The sequence below is a fragment of the Bos taurus genome, chromosome 8, assembly GCF_002263795.3.
Source record: "Bos taurus isolate L1 Dominette 01449 registration number 42190680 breed Hereford chromosome 8, ARS-UCD2.0, whole genome shotgun sequence".
NCBI lineage: Eukaryota > Metazoa > Chordata > Mammalia > Artiodactyla > Bovidae > Bos > Bos taurus.
This window is the reverse complement of record NC_037335.1, coordinates 11,521,466-11,539,429: the sequence shown is the minus strand read 5'-3', so window position 1 is coordinate 11,539,429 and position 17,964 is coordinate 11,521,466. Positions and strand designations below refer to the sequence as shown.

Genomic DNA, 17,964 nt, shown 5'->3' with positions numbered 1-17,964 from the left:
GGAGCTGACTGTGGCTCAGATCATGAACTCCTTATTGCCAAATTCAGACTTAAATTGAAGAAAGTAGGGAAAACCACTAGACCATTCAGGTATGACCTAAATCAAATCCCTTATGATTATACAGTGGAAGTGAGAAATAGATTTAAGGGCCTAGATCTGATAGAGTGCCTGATGAACTATGGAATGAGGTTCGTGACATTGTACAGGAGACAGGGATCAAGACCATCCCCATGGAAAAGAAGTGCAAAAAAGCAAAATGGCCATCTGGGGAGGCCTTACAAATAGCTGTGAAAAGAAGAGAAGCGAAAAGCAAAGGAGAAAAGCAAAGATATAAACATCTGAATGCAGAGTTCCAAAGAATAGCAAGAAGAGATAAGAAAGCCTTCTTCAGCAATCAATGCAAAGAAATAGAGGAAAACAACAGAATGGGAAAGACTAGAGATCTCTTCAAGAAAATCAGATACCAAAGGAACATTTCATGCAAAGATGGGCTTGATAAAGGACAGAAATGGTATGGACCTAACAGAAGCAGAAGATATTAAGAAGAGATGGCAAGAATACACAGAACTGTACAAAAAATATCTTCACGACGCAGATAATCATGATGGTGTGATCACTGACCTAGAGCCAGACATTCTGGAATGTGATGTCAAGTGGGCCTTAGAAAGCATCACTACGAACAAAGCTAGTGGAGGTGATAGAATTCCAGTGCAGCTATTTGAAATCCTGAAAGATGATGCTGTCAAAGTGCTGCACTCAATATGCCAGCAAATTTGGAAAACTCAGCAGTGGCCACAGGACTGGAAAAGGGCAGTTTTTGTTCCAATCCCAACGAAAGGCAATGCCAAAGAATGCTCAAACTACCGCACAATTGCACTCATCTCACACGCTAGTAAAGTAATGCTCAAAATTCTCCAAGCCAGGCTTCAGCAGTATGTGAACCGTGAACTTCCTGATGTTCAAGCCGGTTTTAGAAAAGGCAGAGGAACCAGAGATCAAATTACCAACATCCGCTGGATCATAGGGAAAGCAAGAGAGTTCCAGAAAAACATCTATTTCTGCTTTATTGACTATGCCAAAGCCTTTGACTGTGTGGATCACAATAAACTGTGGAAAATTCTGAAAGAGATGGGAATACCAGACCACCTGATCTGCCTCTTGAGAAATTTGTATGCAGGTCAGGAAGCAACAGTTAGAACTGGACATGGAACAACAGACTGGTTCCAAATAGGAAAAGGAGTTCGTCAAGGCTGTATATTGTCACCCTGCTTATTTAACTTCTATGCAGAGTACATCATGAGAAACGCTGGACTGGAAGAAACACAAATTGGAATCAAGATTGCCGGGAGAAATATCAATAACCTCAGATATGCAGATGACACCACCCTTATGGCAGAAAGTGAAGAGGAACTAAAAAGCCTCTTGATGGAAGTGAAAGTGGAGAGTGAAAAAGTTGGCTTAAAGCTCAACATTCAGAAAATGAAGATCATGGCATCTGGTCCCATCACTTCATGGGAAATAGATGGGGAAACAGTGGAAACAGTGTCAGACTGTATTTTTCTGGGCTCCAAAATCACTACAGATGGTGACTGCAGCCATGAAAGTAAGACGCTTACTCCTTGGAAGGAAAGTTATGACCAACCTAGATAGCATATTCAAAAGCAGAGACATTACTTTGCCATCAAAGGTTCATCTAGTCAAGGCTATGGTTTTTCCTGTGGTCATGTATGGATGTGAGAGTTGGACTGTGAAGAAGGCTGAGCGCTGAAGAATTGATGCTTTTGAACTGTGGTGTTGGAGAACTCTTGAGAGTCCCTTGGACTGCAAGGAGATCCAACCAGTCCATTCTGAAGATCAGCCCTGGGATTTCTTTGGAAGGAATGATGCTAAAGCTGAAACTCCAGTACTTTGACCACCTCATGCGAAGAGATGACTCATTGGAAAAGACTCTGATGCTGGGAGGGATTGGGGTCAAGAGGAGAGGGGGATGACCGAGGATGAGATGGCTGGATGGCATCACTGACTCGATGGACGTGAGTCTCAATAAACTCTGGGAGTTGGTGATGGACAGGGAGGCCTGGCGAGCTGCGATTCATGGGGTCGCAAAGAGTCGGACACGACTGAGCGACTGATCTGATGTGATCTGATACCACTTACTGTTTCCCAACACCTAAAAGATTCAGTTATTGACTGAAAACTCAAAATAAGGAAATTAATCATCTCCCAAGGTTTGGTTACCTCCGGTGCAAGAGTCAGCTGCTGCAGCAGAAATGAGTGTAGTTTAAAGGACAAGATGTAATTAATATTGTTTTCTTCTCCATCCGGTTATATCCCAGCATCACCCAGTGTTCCTCCATGTAGACAATAGCCTCACAGATCACTGTCCTCAAATCCAATCACCTTCACCTCCAGTCACGTTGGTTACTTTAAATCATGGCTAGAATTAGGCATTCTCTAAAACATTTTTCAGTCTTCTGAAAAAGGCATAACCCCACATATACATACTTGAACCTCACTGGAAAATGAATCCCTTGACAATCAATTCTCTAACAGTCATCTCATAGCTTCACTTCCTTCCCTACCCAGCCCAGATGCCAGAATACACAAATTTAACTACACTTATCTCACTCAGCCCCCTAGCCCACCCTTTCTTTTGCTACTTACATTCAGCGATACTTTAACTGTAGATAAATCCATTTGTTCATTTGCTGTATAAACACTGAATGCATACTCCATGTCCAACTTTAATTTCTGCTTCTATTTCCATACTGTTGAATGCTACCAGAGCAAAACCACAAGTTTCAGGGCCCCATAGACATTCCATTATCACCATGCCTCAACATTCACCAGCAATTTGTGGCTAATCCCTTCACACCCCTTAAAAAGCATTTTTCCACTCCTCTCCTGAAGCCCAATCCTATTGACCATCCATCTTTCTCAGAGGATGGCACTGCTTCCTACTTCATGGGGGAAGAGAGGCTTTAGGTAATGAACTACTTCATCATAACCATCTACCCACCAATGTCTCTGTGCATTTTTACTTCCTTCTGCTGCTGCTAGCTCATGTACCTCCGCTCTGCAACCACCCCTCTCCATTTTGCTTCGCCAGCTGTCCCTCTCCTTTATTCTCAACTCTTCCTATTCTAGGAGTATGTGTGCACGTCCCCAGTTGTGTCTTGCCTCTGCGACCCCATGGACTATAAACTGCCAGGCTCCTGTGTCCATAGAATTCTCCAGGCAAGAATACTGGAGTGGGCTGGCATTTCCTTCTGGGAGCTCCTTCCCCAAAATCTTGTCTCCCTCCCATTCAAAATTTTAAAAATTAAGCAAACTCTCCTTTGGTTTTATACCCTCACAAGCTTGCTTCTGAGCACAGAACCAAGAGTAGTTAACTGTGTATCTCAGGCAAGACCCTCATCCTCAACAGGTCTAGCCTTATAAACGGTCTAATGAGTTCTATTTTCCTGAAGAGAAAATGGCTTTAATAGTTAATTTCCTTTATCATTTTTGCCCCCTTTTGGAAAATATTCAAGGCTGTTAACTAATATATTCTCATATGCAGGCAGCCCTGAAGGCCTGGAGGCACTTTTGTTTTGAAATTACTTCATCCTTATATAAAAATTACCAAAAAAAAAGGTACAGAGAATTCCTGTATTTTACCCTCGTTCACCAATTTTTAAATTTTGCCACAATTTATCATTATTCCTCTCCAACTATATTTTTTTTCTGAACCATTTGAGGGTAGGTTACATAATGATTATGATTCAGATGCCCAAGTGGGTTTTCCTAAAGGCACCAATCACCAGACAGACCTATACAAATTCTGGTCTCTGTATTATCATAGTAATTAATCAGTCACCATTTCAGTAGTACAAAGGTCTATTTAGCTTAATGTTAGAAATGGATCCATGCTCTGAATACTGATGAAATCTGTTTTCTGTGAAGAACCCCTTCCCATTTCTCATCCCCTGACATCACTGGTAGGGACAATGGGTGGTGGTGGTTTCCAGCACCCAAAAGCACCTTCTGAAAAAAACTTTCCAAGTTCACAGACACATTACCAGCTAGCTTAAGTGTCCACAGCCTATGCTAGAGGGGACTGAAATTATTCTCCATGATGGAAGAATAATTCCCAATAAGCAGAGGCCATCAAATGGCCTTGTATAAACCCTCTCCCCTTTGTACACACCACCCTTTGTTATTACAGACTAGATGGGTTAGGAAAGCCCTTGGATTACCTTCCCCAAGAGCTAAGGCTGAATTTAACTACTTAGACTAAGAAGCAGTTAAGTTTTCCTGTTTATCAGAGGATAAGTACAAGCACAAATGCTTGCATTTCCTTTACACAAATAAGTCACAAAAACTAAAATCCTGAGGTAAAAGAAAATGACTCATTGACAATAGATTTGGATGAATAAGCTAAGTGAATGTAATGTTTGGTTGAAAGTTTATTATGTAGCTTCATGGAAGCAGGTCTCAGGCAATTTTTAAAATCTCTAGCACCTGTACCTCCACCCAGTAAGGGTTTTAAGCATATCTTATGTGAAAGAGAAGGAATACAGCAGAACACACAGAGTTGCCAAAGAACTTTCAGACTGGTGAGAGAGAAAAAAAGTCAAAGTCACTCAGTCGTGTCTGACTCTCGGCAACCCCATGGACTATACAGTCCATGGAATTCTCCAAGCCAGAATACTGGAATGGGTAGCCTTTCCCTTCTCCAGGGATTTTCCCAACCGAGGTATCGAACCCAGGTCTCCTGCACTGCAGGTGGATTCTTTACGAGCTGAGCCACAAGGGAAGCGGTGAGAAAGAGGACATTAGTAACCAATTGCAACCAGTGATGCATGCTCTAAAGGAATCCAGGGTTGTTAAAGAGCAAATGATTGACAGGAATGGAGTGGAAGGGCATATTAACACTAACCCAGTTTAGCTACAGAGTTTAGTTTCCAGTAGAAGAAAAATGCTATGCATGAAGGCTGTGAATTAGTGGGGAGCACCATGCACACAGACCCAAAGCATGTCAGTGAGGCCCAGGCACAAATGAAGTGAGAGAAAAGCTGAAGATGGACTAGAGTCTCTAATTAAGCAGGTGTTTGTAATTCATATTATTTTGGACTTTTGTTTCCTTTTAATAAATATCCTAAGAATAACAGGAAGCTACTGAAGGATTTTAAGTAGAATGAAAGGATAAAAAATGTTTGTAAAGGTCTTTTGAAAGCTATATCAAGAAACGATGGAGGCAAATAGTGGATGCAGGCAGACCCATTATGGTAGCACAAGTGAAGAGATCATGGCTGTCTAGACTGGATGATGGTACAGACACATTAGAAATATTAGAAAAATATCTAATAACCAGGATTTACTGATTGGATGAGAAGGCTGAAGGAGAAAAAAGAATCAAAGACTTGGAAATTTGGGGCTGGAACACTTAGAATGATGTAATGGAGCCATGTATGAAGATGGCTTTTCACTAGTGCTTTGAGCTTTTTCATTAAAATACTATGCAAAAGCAGAATGTGCAATAAAACAGCACTCTTACATTTTTCCGCACTCTTACATACTTCAGAAAAACTAGTCATTTCATAATTTCAAAGTATATTTCTTGATTAACTATAATCATCCCACAACTTCTCAATGTCTGAGCTTACCAAAATTGTCAATATCAACTTTAGATTTTCGTCACTTTAAACCAGTTTCCTACTGCCCGTAGGCTAAACACAGACTACAAAGCTTGGTCCCACACTCTTGTCCCTTAACGAAACCTGACTTTAGTTCCCGGAATATACCAGACTCCTTTTCACCCCTGGATTTCTGTACATCTCCTTTACTAACAACTCTGCTCCTGCTTAATAGCTACTTGTCTCAACCATCACTTCCACCTAAGATTAGGCCCCCACTGTACGCTCTTACAGAAAATTATACTCTCGAGAGAACTTATAGTCTGTAATATTCATAAATACATATACATAAATGTCCCATGAGGACAGGGAACATACCTGCTTTGTTCTGTCACCGAATCTCTAAAAACCTAAAACAGAACGTGCCACACAGCAGGCATTCTAATTTCTGTTGAACAATGAACGAACATTGCAGCCAGACAAAGTGACACCTAAATTTAGACCTAATCCAAGTTCCACTGTTCATTGGCAATCAATCCTACATCAATCAGGCTACCAATATCGAGCAGTTTTTATCACCTCTGAAACAGAAGAACACAAACACAGCCCTCTTTTGTATAAAAGAACTATTTAAGTAAAAGAAGTCAGAGAAGGGTTTTGTTTTTAGTAAGCTGTAACTGCACTTTGCTGAAGACAGAAAACAAGAAAGATACTCTTCATAATCAGATTAAAAAACTAAAATAATCATTAAAACTGTTTGAGGTTAAATGCAGTTCACATTAAAACTGTGAAATTCAGTATTTATAACACAAGGATAGCCTTAACTATTTACAAGATTTTAGCTCCACTAAAATGATTTAAAAAAAATACTGCATAAAAAAATTTATGGATTGTTTTAAAGTGTTACTGTTTTATTTTTTTTCTTTTGTTGAATACACATTTGCTTTACTGGCAGTCCAGATAAACAAGTATATAAAGGAAATATTTAAATTTTTCTTTTGGCAGATGTCAAGATAAGCTGTGCAGATTAAAATGCCTCAATTTAACCTGAAGAAATGGTTTTGAATCATATAAATTTTTAAGAAGAAAAATAAAGACTGTCCAAAGGGATTCTTCTAGCTTATAACACATTTCCAGAATAACTCTCAAAAAGAAATTCAAAAATACTCATTGGCTACTTTAAAAATATGTCAATACCATATGGCTTTACGAAATAACTTCTAAAATTTTTATTTTTTATTTAAAAAGGATCCCAAGTTTTAAATAAACTGCTAGCAATATCATTTTCTTCACTTAAAAGTGCATATCTCTGAGGGTGGAACATACATACTTTTTGAACAAATAATGATTTTTACAAATTTTTAACACCAAAAAAAAAAAAATCACAAAATATTTTTAAGGGGGAAAAGAGTTTTCACCAAGTGTCATCTCTAAACAGACTGCAATAGATGACACTGATCTTTTTTCTTCTTTTTATACCATCAGAATTCTCAAAGAGATGCTTTGGCAGTTTTAAGACACATCATGGTCTCTACCAAGAGACACTGACATTAATGATGATGTCCTTGATGGCTCAGTCTGAAAAGAGACAGTACTGGGTTGGTTCTCCAAATCAGAGGCCAGAGTGCTCTCTTCTCTTACATCAAGAGTTTGTCCAATTGAAGCTGCCTGGGGTGATATATTATCCACAGTTTTATTGGCATTATTCAAGTTGTTATTAAGTATGGTAATATCACACTCCTTGCTCAGGACACCAAATTCATCTTCTATTGTAACTACATCTTTAGATTCAAATGGAGCCAAAACTTCACTTTGGAGAGGGCCTTGAGGACCACTAGGGTCACATTCTATATCCTCCTTTACTTCACAGTCTTTATCACTGTCACTGTCAATGGTAATCACAACTGGGGAATGTGAAGCATTATCACCATGGTGTCTCTTATGCTTCCTCTTATGTTTCTTCTTTTTCTTTTTATGGTGTCTGGTTGTATCGGTAGCTTTCCCTTCATAAACTATCTCTACACTCAGGCTGCGGGTCCTCCTTTTTCTCCTCTTGTGCTTTGTCTCTCTGTCTGATGACCGGCTATCTGAAAAGCTATCACTCTCATTTTTGTAGCCTCCATCCAATTTTGATGAAGATTTTGAATAATGACCTTCCTTTACTTTAGAAGCAAATTCATGACATGGTTGAGCAACATCATTAGTACCCTCCAAATGCCGTGTTTTGTATTTTCGTTTCCCACCAGGCTTTTCATTTCTCACCCGGTCAGGCCCTGTAGATGCAGTCTTTGATCTATTACTAGATAGGCTCCTTGATCTATGCCTTTCATAGTAGTAGTACTTCCTTTCACTGTGATTGTTTTTCTTCCGAGCATTTGTTCTTTCAGAAAAGGACTGAATTCTAAGTTCTGGACTTGATGATTGTCTGGAATAGTGAGCTCTGGACAGAGTCCTCCTCCTGTAAGATGACTCGTAGCCATCCCTGTCCTTATTTCTACTATAGTAAGTATATTCCCACTTATACCTGCTGCCATAATTATTTCTCAAGTAGTAACGATCTCGATTTCTGCTCCGTGATCTTCTTTTACCATGATCACTGCTACGAGATCTTGATCTGCTAGAGCTTTCACTACTTAGAGACAGAGTTTGGCTTCTTCTTGACCAACTGCTATCTCTGGTTCTTGATCTCTTTTTATCTCTTCTACCTCTAGGTCTACTACTCTCCCTGCTTCTGGATCGCTTGCCTTTCATTCTTTTCTTCCCATGATGCTTTCTACGATTCTTCTGATCATGCCCACTTCTACTCTGGGAATATGAATCTGAACTTCTCGATCTTCCCCTCTTTCTGTGTCTGCGGGTATATGGCGAATATACTCTGTCTCCTCTGAGGGATGAGCTCAGGTCTCTGAGAGAGGACAATGATATAGATCGTTTCTCTTCCTTCTTTGAGTTGATTTTTGTACCAGAATCACAACGACCTTTATTTATTTGTTCATCTTTTCCAACGACAGAGCGGGGAGACGAACATCTACTAACATCACTATCACCAGAACTGTAAGACTGCTCTTGTTCTTGTGTCTTCATGGTCTCCATTTTCTCATAAGAACCTAACTCTACCTCAGAATCAGAGGACAGTTCAACAAGTTCTGGGGTCCTCTCAGCTAGTGGTTTAACAAATCCAACAATGACACAGTTATCTGAAGAAGAATCACTGTCATTATTTAGGTCCTCATTGGTCTGTACTCCTTGTATCTGAGATGTAGCTCTTGCTGTTACAAGTTCTTCATCTGAACTGTCAGAAGTATTTAAAAGGGAAGACATGGCAGCATGCACCTGCTCTGAGCTTGAGTAAGAAGGTCCTGGAGTCTCATCATCCCATGGTGCTTGACTAACAGTGGCTACATTAACATCCAGCTCTTGGGTCTCAGCTTCATCGGGAGATATTGTTATGACTGAAGAATCAGAATGGCTACCTTCTTCATATGAAGGAGCAGGGCAATCATAATTAGCATGCTGATCAAAGGCTGCCATATTAAATGGAGAGCGAGCAAAACTGATAAATTCATGTATAAAATGCTCAGTCCGATTAAGCAAAAATGGCCTCAAATCAGACACAAATGCCTGACTCTCCAAGTCATAGCGAGTAACATTACTCATGATGATGTGCTGGACGATATTTACTAAAGATCCGTGAGCTCCAAAGAGAACTGTCAGTTCACGTTTTAACCAGGGGACTAATCTGTGAAGGCAAGCTGGATTTCTACGGAAAAATTCAGCTGAAATGTCCCTGTAGCGACCACCATCTTCAATATTTCTAACTCGAGCACCAGCACGATAGAGAGTTCGCCTAAAATTAATGATATCCTGTTCTTGAATTTTCCGCAAAGATCTCTCATCTGTAGTAGTTGGCCTTCTTACTGAAATCTGTCTCATAAATGGAGGAATTTCACCATCTCTAGGTCTTGCCGAAATGCTTAACCCTTCAAATAATACTCCACTGTCTGGTGGAGTTGTTGTTCTTCTATTCACGGTACTACTAGGTGAATGAACAGAAGCACTTCGTTCCCTTGTCATAGTTGTGCGATAGCGGAATCGTCGGACCTCAGGAGTAGCAAAAGAGCCATTGTACGAAGGTCTTAGGACATATTCCTTGAAGTCATCTTCTGCCCTCACAGAATGAAAAATAGAATCAAAGGGCTGCTTACACAGTGGGCATTCAGCTTTGTTTTTTGACCACTCCTGTACACAGCGAAAACAGAACTTATGTAAACAGCGATCTAAGTAAGACACATTATCAAATCTATCCAAGCATATAGGACACTTAGAATCGGGAGATGCATCAGCTGGTACTGTCTGTTGCAATTTGCTAGTGCCAGCTTTAGGTGAAAAGTTGTCCATTTTAAATTCCTTAGCGGCTGATGCCATTATCTGTAAAAGGGAAAAAAATACATCAGTAACCTGATAAAAGTGAAATGACTAAATCTGAAAAAAATGCAAATGACTGAAACATACTTCAGTGAAAAGTAGTACATGTCTGTAACATAAAGGGACAGCGTAGCATAGTAATAGAGTACTTAAAGCACAAGCTCTCAAGTCAGATTTCCTGGTTCATATCCTGGTTCCACACTACCAGTGTGATTATAGACTAGTTATTATCCTTATGCTTCAATTTCATCTGATGAGCACTAATACTAGAACCTACCTCACAGGATTTGTGAAGCTGTTTAAAAAAAGGAAAAGGTCTTAGAAAAAGTGCCTGGTACATAGTAAGCTCTCAAATATTCTATACTATGCATCATTCCTTTTTAAAAGATAATTTGAGGAAAATTTGATATATACAAAAAAGTGCAAAAGAAAATATACCAAGTAGCCAAATATCCACCACTCAGATTTAGCAACTTACATTTTCTCATGGTTATTTGAGATTTTTTAAACCGTCCCTTTATGTGCCCCTCCCCCAAGCCCATCCTTCTCCAGAAAACAAAAACCCAAAATATCACAATTCTCAGTTATTTCTATGTATGGTTTTATATCTTTCATACATACACCCCAGACAATATGGACTACTTGTTTTGTTTGTGGTATTATGTATGTACCTTTAAAAATAGCTTTAGTGAGAAAATTTGTATACCATAAAGTTCCCCTATTTCAAACAGTTCTGTGGATGATTCTTTTCAAACACAAAAAAGGATATTAGTGAAGATTATTAAATGTAATAACTGTAAAAGCATTCAAGGCCAGTCCCTGGCTTACAGCAACTGCTAAGTAAATGTTAACTAGTTACTCTAATTATTGTTACTATTCAGTTCATCACTGACTCCTTCCAATATCCCTAAGAAGCTTTTCTTCGCCTTCCTGTTTAATCTAGTCACTCACAAAGTATCTTGAAATCATGCTTTCAGCCTCCTCCCCTTATCTATTCTCACTAGGATCACTAGAATCTTAAAAATTCGTTGTTTTCTTGAAATTTATCAGTTTACATTGGCCCATAACTTACTAAATGAATTTTCAAGAGCTGAAATCTAGTTGCATTACATCTGGGCCTTGTTCCCTGTTTAGTTGCTTTCTATCCTAATCATTTTATAAATATTAAATGTTAGTTTCTTCTTCTATGTTTTCCTGGGCCTATTATCCATCTTTCTCCACCTCCTCTATCACAGGAAGTCTCATGACCAGTCAACTGCTATCTAGTCAAATAATAAAACTAATTTTCTAAACAAGAGACTCACTGGCCATATCTAGCTCTAACAAAATACAAATAAAACCCACAACAAAAATCTGTGATTGCAGAATGTAAGTATTTCACCACAGACTTCAAATTAACTTGCTCATCTAGTACATCTTAGCTTTCTCAGAGCTGTATCTTAATAGGAAATCAGTTAATGCTGAACAAGTTTCTTCAAGGGGGTCCAAATACCTCCAGTCCTCTGTCTTCTACAGTGGGATGCAAAAATTACCACTGTTCTTAACTAGAAGAGAATTATAAATATATTAATACTAGCTGCATTTTTGCAAACGTATTTAAACTCTGAAAACAATATGACATAAATTTCTCAGCATTTCCCCCTACTTCTCATATTTTTAAATTCTCCGACTCAGGGGGGGAAATCTTTTAAAAATAAAAACTGTTAAGAGACTCTGTGGGCATTAGGGAAAACAGTGGAGAGGGCATCAGATCTGGACTAATGACCAGGTTTCACCAAAAACTAACTGTCAACTGGAGAAATCCACATTAACTCTGGACTTTAGTTTGCCTCTCTATTTAAGAAATCACTAGACTTTTAAAACGACTGGAGAATTTCTAGGTAATACAGTTTACCTTAATTTGTTTTTCTGGAATACAGAATTTTGGTGTTTACTAAACATTTCCAGGTCACACACAGATTTATAACCCTGAATGAATTTATTAAAGAGAATTACTAGATAATTTCAAGTTCAAATAAAACAAAATTTCACTAATTATAAATTTTTTAAGATGGAATTCTAGTCCTCCTTTCAGCACAAGTGTATAAAGAATGATGAGTAACATTAATGTATAGTAGGTAAAAAGAAAAAATTCTTAGTTCTGTTTCATATTTCCACACAGGAGTTTCTTTAGCTATAAAGAATGGTATTCATGAGAAACATCATACAATGGCAATGAATGTAAATCATAAGGGATTTACTCTTTTGAAATCACCACTAAATACTAAAAATATGTGCTAATTCAAATAAAGTAGAATTACCACATGACCCAGCAATCCACATCTATTTATCCAAAAGAAACAAAACCACATGCCCACACAAAAACTTATAAAAGAATAGCCGTTGTTGCTAAGTTGCTTAAGTTCTGTCTGACTCTCTGTGACCCAAGGGACTGTAGCCTGCCAGGTTCCTCTATCCATGGGATTCTCCAAGCAAGAATACTAGAGTGGGTTGCCGTGCCCTCCTCCAGGGGATCTTTCTGACCCAGGGAAAGAACCCACGTCCCTTAAATCTCCAACATTTACCACTAATGCCACTTAGGAAGCTAAAAAGTGTTTTAATAGCTAAAAAGTGTTAAATGCTCATCAACAGATGAATTCTAAAATTTATCATATTTAGAATTGGGGGTGGAAGGGAGGGTGGTAGTGCTGGCAGGTGGAGGCTGCCTCTACCTGTGGTATACCCATACAATGTGGTATATCCATGTAATGGAATATTTGACAATAAAAAGGAACAAAGTTCTGATGTATGCTGCAACATGGACAAATCTTTTCATTATCAATCACAAAATATCACATTATATGCTCTTTTATATGAAATGTACAGAACAGGAGAACTGACAGAAATTAGACTAGTGATTCGGAGAAGGCAATGGCACCCCACTCCAGTACTCTTGCCTGGAAAATCCCATGGACGGAGGAGCCTGGTGGGCTGCAGTCCATGGGGTCACTAAGATTCAGACACGACTGGGCACTTTCACTTTCACGCACTGGAGAAGGAAATGGCAACGCACTCCAGTGTTCTTGCCTGGAGAATCTCAGGGACGGTGGAGCCTTGGTGGACTACCGTCTATGGGGTCGCACAGAGTCGGACACGACTGAAGCGACTTAGCAGCAGCAACAGCAGACTAGTGATTGCTGGGTGTGTGTAGGGGAAGCCTGGGTAGGGATTATCAAGGTTTCTTTCTAGGATGATGAAAATGTTCAATTATAACTGCAGAAATATACTCCATAAACACATTAAAAACCACTGTATTATAAATTTTAAAGAAGTGAACTTTATCGATGAAATACAAATTATATCTCAACAAAGCTGTTTCAAAAATACAAATTAAGGCATAAAACAGAGACAGCAAGATGACAGATTTGAAGGTCTGGGGGACTTCTCTGGTGGTCCAGGGGCTAAGACTCTGCGCTCCCAATGAGTCAGGGGCCTGGGTTCAATACCAAACCAGCCAACTATATCCCAAATGCAACTAAGATCCAGCACAGCCAAACAAATATATATTAAAAAAAAAAAAAAAAAAAAGATTTGTTTTGCTGGAAGAATTCTGGGTTAGGCAGCAAAGGCAGACCTGATGACAGATTTAGTGCTTCAGATTCTAGAAGCACCCTATGATAAAAGTTTCTCTATCCTAGTACTCTAGGAATTAGGACTTCAAATTAATTTCCCCATGAAGAGAAGATTAATCAGTTCTTCTGAACCCTTCCCCTTAACTGCCTCCCAAATTCTAAATAAAATGTATCATCTTCAGAATTGAGGGGAGGGGTGACAGGTGGAGGCTGATAAAAAGAGTCGGGAGGCTGGAAATCTAAATTAGACCTTAGACTGGACATTTAAAAACACCTCACATTTAAAAAATTTGACAGAGTGATGTTTTCATGGAGTGATGTTAATTCTAACGCAAAGTCAGGGCTGAGAATCAAAACACTTATTAGGGGTGTGATCTGCAGAAAAGTCAATTTCTCAAAACCTTACATTTTTCTCAATTCTAAAATGTGTTAAGTAACAGTATCCACCTGAAAAGTGGTTGTGTGAAGAGAGAGATTCCACATAAACCCTTGGCATAGTGCTTGGTGGGGAGTAAGAATTTAATAGGTATCTCATGTTATGTGAAGATAAAATTAATTTCTGTAATTTCCATCACCCATAACTGATTATAAATGCCCAGGAGGATGACAAGCGAATGATCCTCATATTAGTATCATTATCGTATTTATTATATCTAAGAAAAATGGCTAAAAAGGGTTCACAGGTGGATCAACTAAACAGTCCCAACTATTATAAACAATCTGGGCCCTTATCTCTTGTGACCTTAAAGAAACCGTGTCCCTCTCTGCACTGCAATCTAATCAATACCAAGAAATCAAACAGAATTTAAACGATCAATTAACCAGACCCTAAAAAATTTAAACACTGACCAGACCCAATGAAATTTAATTCCAGTTCCAGCAATAAAAGGAACTGCTTGGGAACCATTACCCTCTAAAGCCGCTCTTTCCAGGTAAGCATGACTGCTTTGGCTGACTGTATAGCTTTCAAAGCCAGAGACTAAAAGCAAACAAAACCCCCAACTCTCACCGTTATTAACTTAAATCTTCGGTAACTCTTTCTGCATTTATCTTCAATTAACTTCAAAATTACCTACCAAAAATTCTATTCACTTTTCCTCGCAAAGCACTATTTGCCTCCTCTCAGTACTGCCCCCTTCCAGTCTAACAAAGTAGCCCGTGAAGAGAGATGCACTGAGTCGACGGATGAAGTCACAGGCTCAAGGGGTGTAACAGACAACTACAAGAGTTACAGAGACAGTCGCTTCCTTTGGTTGAGAACTGCCACCTGCCAGGATCTAAGGTAGGCACCCCGTGCATTACATAATCACAACGAACTCCAACACTGTTACTCCCATTTTACAGACATGCTCAGAGATTAGGGGGCCATCCAAGGTCACAACTCTGGCAGCAGCGATGCCACGACTCAAGACTCGAACGTTTCGTGCTTTGTGTCAGGTTCCCCCCACCAACCCCCCCACCCAGAGACCAAGCGCCTTCCAGTACGCGGCTGGGCTCGCGCTTTCGGGAGCGCCTCTCGGAAAGCAGCTCTCCCCCGCCCACCGGCACGGATCCACAGGTGCTCCGCAGAAGCCGCTCGCCCGGAGCCTGGCCCGCCGGCTGACCGCGGCGCCTCAGGCCCGGACCGCAGCTCTCTCGCCCTTGGGCCTCGCTGCAGGCTGGAGCTCCTGCTCTCCCGGCCCCCTGCCGACCCCCGCGCCCCATTGTTCCCGACCTCACTCACCTCAGAGGATGCCGGCGCAGGCCGGACTGGAGCGCTCGTGGCCAGTTCGCGGCGGCCCAGAAGGCTGGGTCGGTGACGGCAGGATCCACGAAGGCGAACTCTACGACTTCTCCGCCGGCCCTCCGGAGCGGGAGTAGGCCGGGGCGCTTCACCCTCCTCGCGAGACAGCGGAGACCCCGGCGGTTGCTGCGACCCCTGTGACGTAAAGCGCTCATCACCAATGGCAGACAGGGGGCGGGGGCAGAAACCAAAACCCACTTCCCGGCCCCCAGCGCGTCAAAACACAGCACCCGTCCGCGTGACGCATGCGCGGTACAGGACGCCGGCGCTGAGGGCGGGCCTTAGCGCTCTCGGCCTGAGCCCAGCCCTTCCCCCACTTGCCTCCGCTCCCGGAAGCAGAGCGACGTGACCCCCTGAGGACGAAATCGCTAACGTACCGTCAACTCGAATAAATACCAGGGGATTACAAACTATCTTAAAGTTCGCTTCTAACTTACCCGGAAGACACAATAACTAGCTTGGTCTCATTTGAAAGTTAAAGTCACTCAGTCGTGTCGGACTCTGCGAGACCCCATGGACTATACAGTCCAGGGAATTCCTCAGGCCAGAATACTGGAGTGGGCAGCCTTCCCCTTCTCCAGCGGATCTTCCCAACCCAAGGATCGAACCCAGGTCTCCCGCATTGCAGGCGGATTCTTTACCAGCCGAGCCACAAGGGTTGTGGTCTCATTTAAACCTTGCCAAATTCTGCGAGAAGTTCCTCAAACTATCTATGGTGTTCGATAAAGGAACCAAGTTATCCGGAAGGAAATGGACTTCGGCTGATAAGTTAAGAACCACCACCAAGATTCCAATGGAATCCCAAATCAATCTTGAGAGATCAACTCCAGTCCGGATGAACTATCATCTGACGTAAAATCAGTGGGAATTGAAATCTTCCCGAAACAGATAACGTCTTTTCCTTACCCGCTCTCCGAAATATGCATTAAAACCCTGTTTAGGTGATAGCTGAGATTACAGAAACAAAACGTCTGGAGCCTAACGCGGTCCCGTTGTCCCATTCTTCACTTCAAATGTAAGCATCCCGAACATTCTAGAGCTGAACTTGATACAACGGCCCGCGTGCCAAACCCCATCCTTTGGCTTGGTATTTGATCGTGCTACAGTTCTAAGCATACAAATGCTCGATGAGCACTTGCTAATTGGCAGCTACATTATGCCGGGTAATTCGTGCCACGTTATTTCTTCTTAAAAGTAGCTGATATCAAGCCACTGCATTCTCAAAAACTTTTAAGAAAAGCTCCAGTAACAGGGAGTCCCACAACTACTCATCAGTTATACAAAAGCAGGTTGTACTCTAAAAGGTGAATACACGAACTACCTATACCGTGGTAACAGATCCGGTTAGAAACATTCTTTCAGTGCTAGACGTCGGCGTAATACTTAAACCGTGGATTATTTTTCCAAATAAACTTTTAAATGCACATGACGGTACCTTATCTCGCATTAATACTGCTCTACAACTGAAAGACCGGTTGAGGAGTCAACCCTGTCCCTCACAGCGGCAAAATAAACCCATTTCCAACGTTATTTTCTCGTTTCTCTCACTTCCTCCCCTAAAGGCGGGATAGGCCCCCGGACACGTGACACCGCCCCCGCCCCCAACTCCGGGCGGAAGAGGCCGGCCAGGCTGATGGGAAACGCCCGTGGAGGCGAGTGGGCGGGCGCTGGCGCCCGGCTGAAAGATGGCTGCCGCCGCCCGGCAGCCACCGCCCCGGAGGTTACTGTAGGGCCTGCGGCTTCCGCCCGTGCTCGCGGACCACCGCCACCGCCTTACCATGAAGCCAGTGAGTCGCCGCACCCTAGACCGGATTTATTCCGCGGTAGGTCCTGGGCTCGGCGGGCCTCCACGGGCTCTACGCTCGAGGCCCGCGGGTGGAAGATCCCCTATATCTTCAGCGCCCAGAAACTCTAAAATCCATTCTTGAATTAAGCCTTTCACTCCCTAACCTCGACTCCGCCTCTTCCTGGAGGACACGGTCTTCCGCTTCTTACGTAAGGGCTACTGGGTGAACTCGCTTCCGGAACTACATGTATTCGAGTTTGTCACTAAAATCCCCACCTTAGCAACGTGCACGGCAACCTGATGGGGGCCGGGAGGACGTGCCACTCACAGGTTGTTTTTACGCCTACTCTTGCATTTCCTAGTTGCTCCTCGCGGTCGTATTGCTCTCCTGGGGATACGTCATCTATGCATCAACTGTAGCTGCACGACGACAACTAAGCAAGGAATACCCAGACAAAATCTTCGGGATGAACGAAAATTTGTAATTCCTCTGGATTTGACTTCATGCATATACAGTTCTTTACCTCTGTCTGGTACATGTCTCGATTTGAAGTAAAATCTTTAATACAATGATTCCAAATTCACTTTTGTATACCGTCCGTTATAGTAACCATTAATTCTCGATTTTTCATATACCAAGAGGTTTGTCTTTTTTAGGTTTTCATATAACAAAGCACAAGGATCTTAGGTGATGCAGTTGTAAAGAATCTGTCTGCTAATGCATGAGACACCAGTTCCATC

The 17,964-nt window shown here is 41.5% G+C and overlaps 2 protein-coding genes, 1 long non-coding RNA gene and 1 other non-coding gene across 6 annotated transcripts in view; 2 read left to right on the top strand and 2 right to left on the bottom strand.

Moving 5' to 3' along the window:
- RIGI (RNA sensor RIG-I) overlaps positions 1-15,467 on the bottom strand; it is an 81,068-nt gene extending 65,601 nt beyond the window's left edge. For both annotated transcript variants that reach the window (XM_002689480.7, XM_024996055.2), the window contains exon 1: positions 15,378-15,467. The gene's annotated coding sequence lies outside the window, so the exon portion shown is untranslated. The remainder of the gene's footprint in view (positions 1-15,377) is intronic.
- TOPORS (TOP1 binding arginine/serine rich protein, E3 ubiquitin ligase) lies at positions 6,505-17,406 on the bottom strand. Of its 2 annotated transcripts, none has more exons than NM_001192578.2 (3): positions 17,215-17,266; positions 15,378-15,572; positions 6,505-10,046 (listed from the first exon to the last, which is right to left on the bottom strand). In NM_001192578.2, the coding sequence occupies exons 1-3, from the start codon at positions 17,215-17,217 to the stop codon at positions 7,131-7,133; spliced, it is 3,114 nt and encodes a 1,037-aa protein (NP_001179507.2). In that variant the 5' UTR covers positions 17,218-17,266; the 3' UTR covers positions 6,505-7,130. The 2 variants fall into 2 exon arrangements, with proteins under 2 accessions (NP_001179507.2, XP_005209910.1); XM_005209853.5 differs by having other exon boundaries at positions 6,509-10,046; positions 16,873-17,406.
- On the top strand, positions 17,085-17,807 carry LOC100616098 (uncharacterized). Its single transcript, NR_038187.1, has 2 exons — positions 17,085-17,260; positions 17,586-17,807. It is a non-coding gene; the product is annotated as an uncharacterized lncRNA (long non-coding RNA).
- Positions 17,157-17,223, top strand: MIR2469 (microRNA mir-2469). The gene has a single exon (NR_031008.1). It is a non-coding gene; the product is annotated as a microRNA mir-2469 (primary transcript).
- Positions 17,808-17,964: the final 157 nt, after the last annotated feature.

What these genes read in the sequence shown, in the direction of transcription:
- TOPORS (XM_005209853.5), bottom strand. An exon ending in CTGCGCCGGCATCCTCTGAG is followed by an intron (nt 10,047 to 15,377) that starts GTGAGTGAGGTC and finishes TCCCTTTTACAG; the next exon opens with ATAATGGCATCAGCCGCTAA.